The 14,983-nt window shown below is 42.2% G+C and overlaps 1 protein-coding gene across 4 annotated transcripts in view; it reads right to left on the bottom strand.

Moving 5' to 3' along the window:
• Nucleotides 1–12,636, bottom strand: part of ddr1 (discoidin domain receptor tyrosine kinase 1) — a 40,550-nt gene extending 27,914 nt beyond the window's left edge. For 3 of the 4 annotated variants that reach the window (XM_044360075.1, XM_044360078.1, XM_044360076.1), the window contains exons 1-2: nucleotides 10,575–10,747; nucleotides 720–877 (exon numbers count right to left, since the gene is read on the bottom strand). In XM_044360075.1, coding sequence (XP_044216010.1) covers nucleotides 720–877; nucleotides 10,575–10,576 — 160 coding nt within the window. In that variant the 5' untranslated portion in view covers nucleotides 10,577–10,747. Of the gene's footprint in view, nucleotides 1–719; nucleotides 878–10,574; nucleotides 10,748–12,301 lie in introns of those variants that run through there. The other variant, XM_044360077.1, reaches the window with a different exon arrangement.
• Nucleotides 12,637–14,983: the final 2,347 nt, after the last annotated feature.

Genomic DNA, 14,983 nt, shown 5'->3' with positions numbered 1-14,983 from the left:
TCCTTCTTCTCTGTTTTATATCATCACAAATTCAATATATTTGGGTTTCGGATCATTGATCAGACAAAACAAGCCATTTACAGACGTCACATGGGAGTGCAAATGTAAATATGTAATGGATTTCTATAGACTAAGCGATGAATCAAAATAACAATTGACAGATAATGAAAATAATCGATACTTTCAGCTCTAGACTCATTCACTGTCTAGCTGCTGCAGTCATAAGGTTGACTGTGCTGCAAACAGTCTCCTCTTGTTACACCTGGTTGGCTCACATTCAGTAACCCCACATGCGCTCCCTTCCCCGACATTTTGACTGACACTTTCATGAGCTGCCTGTGCATTAGCGGTCCTGGCAAGCCAGGGGGAGACCGCCCCACCGTCTCACTCTCCTATTACACATGACTGGCTGGCAGACAGGAGAGGACACAGGATAGCCTGTTGATAGCGGATGGAGAATGAGCCTTACTGATCTAAGAATGTGAGGAGAATGTTGGCGCAGTGGGCTCGTGGAGAGGAAAGGAAGAGGGGCAAGAGCAATCATGTCTGATTTCGCAGGAATAATAAAAGAAAACAACCTTGAAATGTGCCAAGCTGTTTCAGATACCGCAGTTATTTGAGGAAAAAAACACTCAAGAGAGAAAAAAACCCACAAAAATTATTGAATTTAGATGTTCTCTTTGTCTTGTGTGTGTGTGTGTGTGTGTGTGACATCCTACCTGGATTAAAGTGCCACTCATGGTCCTCTGAAGACGACACCAGCGCCACCAGGACTGTGACCACAGTGATAGGCAACAGCTGCAGAGTTGGCAGGGCCATGACAGCAGCAACACACCTGGTTACCTGTCCGGAGACACACTGACGACCACAGGCATACCTGTCACAGAGAGAAGAAAAGAGATAACAGTAAATTTATGTCTACTTCAGGATTCCTGTCTGTTGCTTGTTGAAACTGCACCAACCACCATCAAAGCACCATTGATTTTATTCCCACATACACATTACACATTCACACATACAGCTCTTGCCTGGGCCTGCCGAGCTCACACCAGCTTCTCCATCGATAACTCAACTCTCACAATAAAATCCTCTTAGTCCAAAGCGCGCAGCATGTCTCACAGTCATTTATTTCTCAACATTTTGCGTGCAAGCTCAGCAATGGGCCAAACCCCAGAGGGCCGAGCACAGAGCCATATAACAAAGGCCACTTTCACACTCTAATTTGTTTTTCTCTCTGGCAGCAGAATGCGGTGATACAATAATACTTTGCCGCCTTTAGAAAGGGTACAAACAGCATGGTAATTGAAGATGGTATAATTAGCCTGGCCCTATTTACTCCCAGTGAATTGTATTCCTTCTGTATTTGAGATGCCAATCATTTCTCCAAATTACTGATTTCAAACCTATTTTCCCCTTTATAGGACGGCGCACAATTGGATCACCCAGTTAGAGATGCTTGTTTGGAATAAATAACAAACAGATGAAGCTTCAAGATTGGAGAAATGAAAACCAATAAGCAAGATATAACGGAAAGACAGATGTCAAAGTATTTTTAGATGATGTGGATACAAATGTGGTCTGTGCTTGGTTAGGGGCGAAGTAACCTCATCATCGCATGTGTTATTCAGAGATTTTATAGATCCTATCAAAACACCTATAATCATTTTTAACAATGACATACTGTAGTGCTCAATGATTTATTCATTAAAAAGTTTTTGCTTTTTGTCAAACAACACCAACATCATTTTACCGATGTTATGTGCACCACAGAGGGAAAAAAATCAGCATATTTCAAAGCTCTCTTCCTTGTGCATATTTTACTTTTGAACGTGTTCGAGGAAGACGTCCAGTGGTGAAGCAAGAGGCAGGAAAGAAAACTTGAGATAAGTGGAAGTCTGAAGTGGGAGTGACAGCTGGGAGAGACAGAGAGGCCAGCCTGTCTTCCCTGTGGACCCTCTGTGTTTCGACTTCATCTTTGACTAGACTGGGACAGGCCGACAGCTGACACACAGCTGTAGTGACAGAAGATCGGATGGAGGAGGGGGGGGGGTGGAGAACAGTGGAGTAGAGTTAGCTCAGACGCAGAAAACCAACCGGGCGTAGATGGTGGAACAACAGCAGCGATGACATGGGTACATGTGTGTGAGTTTGGGAGGAGGGAGGTGGTATAGAGAGGGTGACTTATGGCCTCACGGAGTGTGCATGCATGGGTGCGTGGGGCGCGTATGTGGGCATAGAGGAGATCTTAGGGATAGCCAGCCAGTGCAGCTGTCCTGAATGGGAGACACAACGCAACCGATACATGGTGCATGTGTTCCAACTGGGGAGAGCAAGAGAAGGGAAAAGGAGAGACGGACATATTTTCTTTGTGTGGAAAAAAAAACACCCAAGTCATCCAAATGAGTAAGGGTGTGGGTATGCCAGATGACCAAAAACCAAAAACCAGAGCTAAGAATCTGATGATCAGGTGTGTCGGTGCACAAATCCGAGGCAATCACCATAACAACCACCACAATGTCAACAAACATCATCATCGAAAGCACCTTATCACTGTTTTGTCAAACAGGGGGGAAACACAGAAACCAACCTTTATCCAACACATCACAGAGAAAAGAAGATTGTATAAACAAGAGTGGAAAAACAGCCAGGCAAATGTTTCAGGAACAAAAGTGGCCGCAGCCATACGAGAACATTGTTGTTGGAAAAGTCAAGTGGTGTAGAACAGCTGTGGTTAGTGCTCAGAGAGAAGGGAGAAGGACCCGCTGTGTTCTGGAGGAGGCAGCACAGTATGCAGCCCAATCTACACTTACATTTTGTCTCAGCTAATCTATGAGCAGGACTAATGAATACTTATGAGCAGCTGCTGTTCCTGTCCCACACAGCGAAACACAACTGACATGAGAGAGCCAGAACCGCGAGGAGAGAAAGACAGGAGATCTTTTTTACTTAGCAGCCATTGCATCATAAAGATAGTTTGCCAAAGTTTCTATAATTAGATTACTTCAGTGAAAACTGGCAGGACAGCCTTGGCACTGGCTAGCGTCTTTTCTAGAGTGCCCCTGATGTTGGAACCAAATGTTAGCATTCGTTATTCTTTCCAGTTCTATAAAGGCCACCAGTCCAAACGTCAGTAGTGACCTAAAGGATTAATTAGATGGTTTTACATGTTTTGGCCCATTGACTAAAAACTATGGATTACTTACATGACTGAAGCGCATCATAACTTATAGGCTTTCTTCCAGACAGCCTTTAGTTTCTCTCTGTGTCAGTGTATTGAAATCTGAAACCTAAGAGAAGTAATCAATCACTGTCAATGTTTAGTCCACTTTTTTCTGTCACAGTTAACGTTATCAACATCTGAGACCCAAGAGAACGGCTGAGCAACAAACTTTTAAAAGCAAAGAAACTACAAACTTCACAATATGCTTTTCACGATTACAGTGTTTGCTCATTATTTCAATTTCTGGGCTTGATTTTGCAACAACAAATCATTTGAATGCCACAGTTCTCTGTAGACAACTCTCAAATGTTAGATGAAAGTTGGAGGAGCGTTTTAAATCCTTCGCCATGGTAGCAGCAATGATGTTTAGCAGGTTTTTTACTAAAAAGCAAACGTGTCAACCTCATGGTGGTGCTTGAGTTAAAGTCAGGGGGATCATCAAAGTCAGTAGGCTTTATCCTCTACGGACTGCGAATGTTTGCACAGAATGTCATGCCAATTTATCAAAAAGTTGTTAAGATATTTCAGTCTGGGCCAAAGTGATGGACCAACATTGCCATCCCTAAAGGTCACTGCTCTCATTAGCTTCTTATCTAACTTATAACCTATAGCTGACAAGAAATACTGGCACCTAATGTGAGATAAGCATGCTTTAAATTTCTTCTTTGCTGGCAGCCTATAAACTGAAAATAACATTAAACGGAGGGAATGTGTCTAAAAATGTACTGTTTGCTTTAAAATAAGCTCAGCAATAATGTTACACTGTATATGATTTGCTACACACAAAACCTTCTCAACGTGTGAAGTCTCCACTAACGGCCAGATAGAGTAACATATTGCCTCAGTTAGAAATGACTAATGGCCGCTGGGGAAACAGAGAGTAGTGAGCTCTTTGTTTTGGATTTCCGTCAGCATGAGGAAACTGGTGAAGTCGTACGCACCACTACCCTGTGAGTCCTGGAGAGAAGGAAGCACGAATTAATCTTCGATCTTCGCAACACTTTGAAGGGTGAGATGGTACCAGCCACGGAAACAAGGTCATTTGATGGCTTTCCTGAAAACAGGCTTGCTTCTGTGTGACTCAGTGGAGTGCTGATTCCTGAGGGGAGGGAGGCATTATTTTCTCATTTTTACAGAACATTTGCTCCAAGGACAGTTTTCAAGTTGTTTGGCTGCACAAATCTGTACCACAGGGTTCCCTTTTTTCATCTTAAAAGAATTTTCTTTAGCTTACGGTGGCAAAATATTAAAATATCACTCATGAAATGAAATATTTCCTTTACTCTGAGTGAGAAAACAACAGAGCTACTCCCCCGTACAGCCAGTGAAGATGGAAACTAAGCAGGCTGGTCTTAATACTGACTATATACAAGCAGTACACATGTAATGACTACCTACTGCAGCTAAAGATGATGCATGATATGTCCGGAAGCTATGAGTAGAGTTGGTGTTATGCCCTACTATTGGTCATAGTGCTGGTCAGTCATTGGTCATCAAATTTTACAGCTGTGCATCATAGTTTTCATCTATACAAGGAAGTGTCAGTCATGACTGTGGAATCTGCTTTTATTGAGTTTCACCAGAGGCTGAGGAAGCAGGAGGGAAGAATAGTGATGAGTCACTTAAACAAGGTAATGAGAGTCGAAGGAGAAGACAGCGACAGTGGTCGAGTCAGAAAAACAAATTAAACTGCAGCTTTCCTTAGAGCCACAGCAAGGCAAAACAAGAAAAGGAGAAAGTGTAGCATTTGACTGAAGGAAGTGGTGAATCATAACGAAACACTGAGGAAAGGGGATTGTAAAAGAAGTGTTTGGAGCTGCTGAAAAGCAAATGACTCATTAAGACAGCTCAGTTTTCACACAAAGAATACCCAATTCAAAACATACCTATCTGGTGGCAGTGACACAGCAGGGTAGTATTAAAAAGCTCAGAGCAAAACTAATTCACAAGCTAACACTGGCGACAGTTTAGCATGAGCCGAGTCTTGAGGGTAGTGAAAAAATTGGGGTAAAAAATGAAAGCAATAAAGTTGTGTTCATTAACATGCGGTTACACAAAGCTGAAATCAATCATAACCAAAGGGTGAAACTTGCATCTTTTCCCTGCCTACTTAATACTTGGAAGCAGGTCCACTTGGCCCCCTTACTCAGTACCAGTTGCAGCGTTACTCAGCAGGCAGAGACAAATGGTGACTGATTACCACAGGTTGGTCTGGCAAATGAAGAATGCCTTCATCAACAGCCGCTGCACAAACCTATTTGTAAGTGCAGAAACAAAACATAAGGCCAAGCTTGTGGCAAGAAACCTATTTTCTTTTAGTTTTCTTTCTGTTTCTTGTTGGGGTGGCCATGAAACATTACTAATCACTTGTTTTTATGTTAGAAACTTTATTTGTGGAGGCAGCACATAATTCAGCCAAAAACACACACACTAGTTTAAAACCCATCTAAAATGAATGCAGAGTTTAATCAATTAGTAGATGAATCGATACTTTGATTGTCACTAAATTAGTTGCCAAGTATTTTGATAAATGATCAGTTGTTTAAGCAATTTTTCAAGCTAAATGCTAAACATTACCCAGTTTTTGCTTCTCAGTTGAGAGCGTTTGCTACTTTCCTTGTACTTATGTGATAGTAGAGTGAATATGTTTGGATTCTAGGTTGGTGGTCAGAAGAAATACCTTATTAAAGACATCATCTTGAGCTTTAGGAGACTAACTATTTTCTAACAATCTATAGACCAAACAATTAAATCGACAAGAAAGTACTCTTCAGACTAATTGATAATTAAAAGTTAAATGGATACATATTACTCTCAATCACAATATAATACCACAGTGTCTTTAAAAACAGGGCAACACTATAATATAGGATCTGTCTTGTAAATAATCTGACTTTTTAAAAGGTCATTAAGAGTTGGGTGGGTGATTGGTGACCTGTTCCTGACACCATAGAAGAAAAGGTTGTATTAGTCATATAGTGTGTGTGTGTGTGTGTGTGTGTGTGTGCGTGCGTGTGTGTGTGTGTGTATGCTGTAAACACTGTTTTCACTGGTTCCTTGTCTGTCTTGACTATAAACAAAGTCAGTACAAATGACACAAAACAATGAATATGATGTGAGACTTGGTCTTACTTTGACAAACTAGGTCTATTTTTCTTTTTCAATTTTCTGCTGAATACAGTTTATCCATAACTCTGAAACTCTCTGAGTGCAATGTTACTGTAAAATTGCTCTTATATTCCTGTCCTGACAAGTGTTCAACCTCTGAGCCAATTAAAAGCTCGTGAAATGTTTAGAAAAAAGGGAAGTTTGCAGGTTTGTCTTATGTCAATCATCACACAAAGCCTTCACCATGTGGACCTGAAATAACAACAGACCTGCAGTACAAATACAATCTTTAGTCTGGACTGTTTTTCTAATGATAGCTGTAATATTGTGTTCCAACATAATGGCAACTGCAAAGGCAATCATAAGGAAATAAGCCTAGTCAGATACATAAAAAGTAAAAACACAACCCAGATAGATTTGGATTGTATGGTATGCTCAACAATAACTACAAGTGAACCACAATAAAACAGCAGTAGACGTTATTTTAATGCTGTAATATGACAAACAAAATTGAGCAAACCCCCCCCCCCCCCCACAAGACCTTTGCTCTAACTAAGCAAAGGTCTTGTTAGCACCTCTGGCAATCAACATGACCTAAAGCAGTTGGCTGTTTATTAGCTGCATCGTGTAAATCAGAGTAGAGTCCTCTCCCGGTGCATGCAAAGGAAAAACACTGGAGCAGTGTGTTATACTTTCTTTTAGGTTTGACTGACAGGAACTGGAACACTGTGTTGGTTCTCAGGGCTTCATGAAGCTCTATACGTGTCAGTACATGTAGATAGACCTTCCTTGGCTTCTACTTTTCTCTCGTCTTCGTAATAATCCATCTGGAATGAGAGGAGTGCCATTTCAATTTCGAGTGAAAGTAACTTAATAAAAGACCTTCTCTCCTGCGCTGAAAGGTGAACCTGATTTATCTGCTGCATGAAAACGAACCCTCGCTGCTACAGTGAGGAAAGATTAGTTCTGAGTTTGACCTTAGTTGGAGCGTGGGTGTAAAAATCGTAATGAGAATCTAGAAGATATGTGGTAGCATTAGCATGTTAATATGACAGCGTGGCAGCAGAGTTGGATCTCTGGGTTCTAGTTTGACTTCGAGGCTGTTTTAGGGCTGCAGTGTGATGGCAAGCTGCAGCCCAATTCCCTGAATTCAATTTGCACAGTCTCACTACCACCTGTCAGAGAACAAGTGGGAAGCAGAGAGGAGGATGGGGTGAAAGGAGAAAGGAGAGGCATGTGACAGCATGGTGCTACTCTCACAATGGACAGCGAGAAAACGGCTGCAGACGGACGGACAGACAGAATGCTATGGTGGAGGAAAAGTCCCTCCAGTAATCAAACAGAGAGACTCCGAATGACAGACTGAGCATGGGACAAAGGCAAGTCTTTGCCCGCAGGAGGGTGAGAATTATTCATCCAGTGAGCAGCTATTGAAACAGAGAGAGAGAGAGAGAGAGAGAGAGAGAGGGAACCGTTGAAGGGGGAGAGGCATGGCCTGGAGAGAAACTGAACAGAGCCGAAAGAAAACCACAGAGATCAGGTCAAACAGGAATGAGTTCAGCGAGACTCAGCATTTTGAGTCCAAGTGAGAAAAACAGACTGGTCTAACCCAGCTCTCTAACAGATGTCTCCTTCTCATTTCTAATGAATGACAGGAAGAGAGAGAGAAAAGGCTTTTCGTACATCTTTGAACTGTTTAAAGTTTAGCTACTGCAGAGGATAAACAAAAAAAATCTCACACAAAAGCAAATTAGGAGCAAAAATTGCGGTGATCTGATTAACATAAAATCTAGAACTCTTTAGACACACAAATGCACACAATTCATCTCTGTTAAAAGCCTCAGGCACAGGTTGATACCTCTATCACACTTGCAGTCCTCCTCCTCCCTCTCAGCAGAGAAAAGCCTCCTAAAAAGAGCTAAATTACACATCACACAACAGTTTCCTGGTGCTAATGTGCCCCCTTCAAAACCCCTGGGAGGTGAAGACAGACAGGTCCACCCCACTCAAAGTGGATGTTGTTGCAACTAAAATTCATCATACGAAGAGAAGACATATTAAAAAAAAGAAGGTGGCCTTTGATGTTGAACATAATTTTCTTCCATGTTCCAGCAAGGTTTCAAAAGCACTTACTTTGCCAGAAGCCATTAGTAATTGTTAGTGGTATACTGAGCCACAAGAGGCACAGTGTGTGCGAGCAAGCGAAAAACACCACCACAGTGTGAGGATTGGAACAGAGATGAAAAAAAAAAAAACCCTGAAAAGTGCAGGAACAGAGCACAAGCTGGCTTTTAAGTTTGTGAGAGTTTCCATCTTTTATAAGGTTTGCCTACTTTTTTCCAGTAGCGATAACTTGAACTGCCAGTCGTTGGCGAGACGTGTGAAGGAGGTCGACGTGATTCACACTTGGATTTAGCTCACAGGATTCAGGCTTTGTCCTTCCCTCATTAGATCATTAACTTGACTCAACATCATATGATTTAATGAGAGCATTTTATTATTGGATTCAGCTCACAGGATTTAGAATTAGCACTGAGGCTTTGTCCGTCCCTCATTAGATCATTAACTTGACTCAAAATCATGTGATTTAATGAGAGTATTTTATTATTTCTGAGCCATAAAACAGGTATTACAGTACATTACAGTATATTTTGGGACATGCAGAAGTATTTTTTGCAGGTCCCTGTGCAAAAATGAGGCATCAAGCCAAAGTATAAGATAAGATACTGTGACAAAGTCTTTGAAGAAACCTGAGCAGCCAAAATATAACTGCAGCTTTCTTTACATCCAAACAGCCACAGTGCTATCTAAGCAGGGCATCCTCGACGGGAAGAGCAAACAGATAAATGAGGAGAGGAGACTCAAAGGGACGATAGGAGAAGGGAGGCTGAGGATAAAATGGATGAGCAGTGGGAGGAGGAGGGGAGGTGAGGGGGGTGTGTGAGAGGAGGATAAATGAAACATCTAGCACTGCTTCAAAGGGAACGGAGAGATAGAAGATGAAGAAGGAGAATCTGTGTTCCATGTTAGATGTAGGGAGAGAGACAGATTGCCAGAATGATCAATTAGGGGATCAAAGGTATGCTGGATGTCAGGGAGGGATGGAGTGAGGAGGGGAGGGCTGATCTGAGAGAAGGTAGGACTTTGGAGATGCAGATTTCAGAGAAAGGAAATAAAATAGAGATTCGAGAACTCACTGACAACTAAAGCCCAAGAACACCCAGATCCCGCTTTGAAGTGTCACCACTCATTACACGATTAATTTGCTCCTCTGACGGTCTCGTCAAGCTTGCTGTGCGTGTGACCACACATAAGGCAAATGCAATTGAAAAGTCCAGCTGTCTAGACTTGAGAGGAAATTGGTTTAGGAAAACATGGGTGGACAGTTGAGTCCTTCCTACAATTGGTTTCATTTCCCATTAGAAGGGTACTGTAGAGAGGGGAGGCAAGTAACCGTGTTGTGTCTTTGGACTTAAATGAATTCTTCTAGTGGCCTCGAGGGTCGCGCTCAGTCTGTCGGCAGCCAATTATGACCGAACTCAGAAATTGAGTAGAGCTGCTGCCTGATGCATGCTGTAAAAGACAGTTCTTTTGAACTGAAGACACAATTATCACTATTGTTCTCTTTTCATGTGGTTAACTAGCCACGTTAGCCGCATCGCCATAAAGATCAGGCGACTGTGCAAAACATGTACATCAGTCATTGTGCAGGATTTGCCTTTCTACCCTCCACCGGCTGAAGTCTTTTCAGGAAGGTCAACAACCAGAAAGAGTCACAAAGATTAAGTCACAAAGCATGGCTGCCACCAAAACAATGACCCAGATTGAGGACAACAGGCTGAGGTCAATGATCAACCAGACTTGATAAACCAATGTTCCCATTGTAGCGCACTGTAGAGGCCAAACTCTGCTTCTCAGCTCGCACACAGACACGCATCTGTGTTTTTCAATCACGAAACGGCAATAATGCGAAACTGCAAAACCTCAATTCATTGTTTTCTTGTCTTGCTCATATGAAACGACTTCAAGACTTTTGCTGCCGAGTCTTAAGATCTCTAAAGACCGAAACAGAACAAATAACCAACAGCCAATTCGTAGACAATGTCAGACAAATTACTTTACTCTGTGCATACTTCTACACAAATCATGTAATGCAAGTCATGTCATTTCCTCCGAGGCCTGCCAAGACAAAGACAAATCAATAAAAAATGGTTCCCCAAGTGTGTACATGCATCATTATACTCACATAACTTGTCTATCCAACTATTTAATATATTCCGCGTCTCCTCTGCTGGACTGCACAGCTGAAAAAAGAAAGCAGTTATGCAAGGCCGATGGCTCTCGTGGGACGCTGTGGTAGAATTAGCAGCCAGATGCCCATTAGACGGGGATCCAGCAGACCTGTGCTTGCCACGAGGGACTGTGTACCAACACTGAAGGCTCCTCCTCATTTTATGCTCCTGCCTTTGCTACAGAGGCAGAGAGGGAGGGACACCAGAGAGAAAATTGCCTTTTATTGTCTGTCTATCTATTGGCAAATAGCACTGGCAGCCCCAACCTCCTCCACCACCTCCTCCTCCCACCTCCTCCCATCAGTCTAACAATGCTGCACCTCCTCTGGACTGCCTGCTCAGTCCCCTCAGCCAACAACTCACATCTACCGATTTCATGTGGTAGGAAAAGGTGACTGCCCATTGCACTGCACGCCCACTGAAGCCCATTGTTGAGTCCTCCATCAGGCCACCTCTGCCTCTCTGCAAGCAAAGAGGCATGCACAAACACACAGGAGGAAGCTGGCAGCAGAAAACACATGAAATCACACCCACAATCTCATCTCTCTCATTCTGCCTCTTTCTGTAACACGCAGGAGCAGAAAAGCTGAAATCTGTGGTTTCAGAACACAACTTTTCCTTGATTTCTAAACCACCGTGTCCTCAGAAAAGAATCATTTACTACGCCGCATGATTGATTCACACTCAACAGCCCCTTCTCTTGGCTCATGAAAACACAAAATGTATTTCTCGTTTAAAGTCCAATGCTTTTGGCAGCACATCCCCTGAGTATGAAACTGTTTTCTGTATCAACACAGACCGTCCGCTGCCAGGCTGCCTTGTGCCGATTTCAGCTTTGGTTCTGGTGACTGATTAGCTCCCCGATGGAGAACCACCTTATTTAAGGCCAGAGGTGAATGAAACCGGAGCTGATGTTCTCACTAGAGGTCACCTGTGGAGCTGTGAGGTCACTGGGTTAATAGTCGGTGTGATGACCACCACCTGTATGCACGGAGGTGATCCTGAACATAAGCCATTTTACTGAGCCATTCATCAGGTTTTTACAGCTTTGCATCCCAAGAAGATTGACTTTTGTTTAACTTTGTGGGGTCCGTGTGTTTTTGTGAATGAGGTGCAACGTAAAGCAAGTGAAGAATGACTTTAACAGACTGTGAATGAGGGAGTGACAGCTTAACCAAAGCCATACAACAGTTTGGGCGATGATGAAGGGAAGGGTGGAAGAAATAAAAGTCAATTCTGAAAATATATTAAGTGAACATACACGCGTGACAGCGATAGTCTTGGCACAAATCAGGACTGGATATTTTCTCTGCTGCCAAGGACCCCACATTTAGCAAGATGTTGAGCAGCACAGTTTGCAATAAGTCTAGACCATGATATAAACAGTCCGGATATTTCAACCACGCAGTCGGGAAACGGATCAGCCACAGAAACGTGCAGAGACCCGGCGCAATGCGCGCTTCCCAACAGTCCGTGGCCGGCGTCCAGAGCTGCCGTGCCCGCCTCACACCGAGACTTACAGACGCCAAACCACAGAGTGAGAGACACACAGACATAACTTATACACACACACACACACACACAGACTGCTGTAAATATCCGCTGCAATGTTATTATAGCCGCTTGGGTGAGTAAAGTGCGCGGAGAGGAAACGCGCGGTGGGATTGAACCAGTTACTTACCTAAAAGACACGAAGAAGTGCGCTTTGACACCAGTCCAAACTTTTGGATGAACTCTCTATTAAACACAGTAAAACTGCCTTGAACAACACACGTTTACTGAAATGTCTGTAATCCAAACAGTCCCCCCGGAGCGCTCAGTGGACGACCTCTGTCAAAACTCAAAAAACAGAAAATTATCCGAAATCACTATGAAACCCACAACCTGACTTTTACTCGACACTGTTGAGAAAAGTAGTTATAAAACTTGTCGGGGAAATATTACAAAAGAAAAGGCGAGAGACCGTCCAGGGTCCCTGCGCCTCGGCCCTTCTCTGAATCTGAGCCCCAACCTCAGTCCGGGCTCCGCAGCCGGGCCAGCAGGCGCCACCAGGTGCTCATTTACATAACTGCACCGGCTGTGTCCAATCACAGCCCAGAGCAAGGTGTCTCATTGAATATTCCAGTAGGCGCACCGTCCAATCAGAGCCTCATGTGGGCGGGAGCTGTGACCTTAACAACACTGTAGAATGAAATTCAATGTGGAGCCTTTGGGGGCGATGGGAGTTTCTTTGTTACAGGAACACTGAGATTTGGGGAATATGACATATGATACAACAGCACTCAGAGAGGTTTCACCTTGTTAACCCTTTACATGTAAGAAAAGGTTACTTTGCTGTTTTAAAAATACATTATTTGATAATAAAACGTGTAAACTATTTGAATTATCTGCTCTGGCTCTCAGCATCTGGTCTTGGCCATTTAATGTGGACCCACAGCTCTCTGCCTTGGTATTTACCTCTCAAGAAAACTTTATTACAGAGTATTGCTGGTGTAACTGTATACCATTACTGGCCCTGGGCTATAATGACTCAGATTGAAGGGTTTGCAGTAAAACACAGCAATGAAGCTGGAACCTGGAGAGTTGTTGATACGGGACCCAGAGGCAATGCCGAGAAGTGAGGTGGGAATTCATGTTTTAAAAAGAGCCACATGTGTGCATGTTTCTGCTGAACTATATCAACAGTTGAATAAGCCAGACACAAACAGGCTGCGCAGAGGTTACAGTATGTGTTGCTACTTGCCTGTGTGACTGAGGGGAGGGAAACTTTAGCTGGTGCTCAATCAGCAGCAAGGGACAATAAAGGTCATTAACGCTCTCTGAGCTCCACCTTGGATAAACACGGAAGAGGAACACTGATACTCTGCTGCCTTACGTTCACTTTTTGTGTGTTTTTTAGATGCATGCTAGTGCTTGTTTGAGCATTTCTAGCTTGAATACATGCACTTTATCTTATGAATGCCTTTAAATGAGACAGTTTTATATGTAAATCAAATGTTTCTGACTGAAATGTAGTCAGAAAAGTGATTGATTCTTAGTAAGTAAATAAACATTTACTCAAGTACTGTACATTTCAGATGGATATATGGTACTTTTTATTCCTCTACATTTATTTAACAGTTATAGTTAGTTGTTAGTTTTCAGATAAATGTTACATACAAAACAAAAGATCAGTTTATGAAATATGAGGCCTTTTAGAGATTAAACTACCCAACAGTATGAAGCTATTTAAATTAGTTCCACTTCAACTAACTACAAGATTAAAGTCCTGCTTACATGTCAATGCACCAAATAATAATGATGCAAATATAACAATATAACACTGACAACGGCTCTTCTGCATAATGAGTACTTTAATTACATTTTTGGCTAGTATTCCATTCTATTACTTAAAATTTTGAATGCAGGACTTTCACTTGCAATGGAGTATTTAATAAATATACGTATGATATTGCTGTTACTTAAAGCCCCTCTCCATTCAAAAATGTGTTATGCCTTTTGTTAATTCAGTTGGATGTTTTAGCTTCATTGTGCAGAATAATTTATGTGCAGATTTTGACACTAGAGGGATGTTCTTGTGTTCATCTGCTGAAGGGGGAAAAGTTTGTCTGTGTTCATTGACAATCTGAGTTTAACACGACGTATACCCACGAGCAGGATTTGTGACAAGTAGTTTGGAGCCAATCGCGGCTCAGTATGCGGCTTGTGATGTGTGATGTGGAAACTTGAAGCCTCCAGTTATACTCTGGAAATGGACTTTACAGTAAAGTAGGAGATGAAATGAAAATGAAATGAAAAGTATTTGCATAATCATAGATTCCTCATATTTCAATGAGGGAGAAGGAGTAGATGTCATTTTGAGGATTTTAATAAGGTAGTTGAACTTTTTTTTTTTTTTTTGGTCGAAAAACCATATCAGACTCAAATTATTATTCAAAGCAGAGTATTGTTATGTCTCAATAACATGTCTGGAGGGGATCTTTTAGTAAATGATCTGAATCTGAATACTTCTTCTACCACTGATGCAACAAATCTTAGATAAGAGGCTACTGAGCGTCTGTCTTTTCTCCAGAACTAACAGATGTACAATACCAGTGTGCTTCTAATGAGTAATGTGTGCCAGTGGGACTGAAATTCTGCAAAAAGATGATCAAATATAATTAGAGTCACGGGCTGCTTGTGTATGCACACAATTACAAAAATGTCTGTAATCAACTCTCAATAGATTTTATGAATTTATACTCCTAATATCTGTCTTTTTCTCTCTTTCTGCTTCACTCCCCATCCTCACCCCCTCAAGCACCCCCCTCTCTCTCTCTCTCTCTCCAAGTTTCTTTGTGTTTATACAGACATGAGTTGGACT

The sequence above is a fragment of the Thunnus albacares genome, chromosome 8, assembly GCF_914725855.1.
Source record: "Thunnus albacares chromosome 8, fThuAlb1.1, whole genome shotgun sequence".
NCBI classification, from domain to species: Eukaryota; Metazoa; Chordata; class Actinopteri; order Scombriformes; family Scombridae; genus Thunnus; species Thunnus albacares.
Note: the sequence above shows the minus strand (reverse complement) of the source record. Positions and strands in the feature narration are given on the sequence as shown.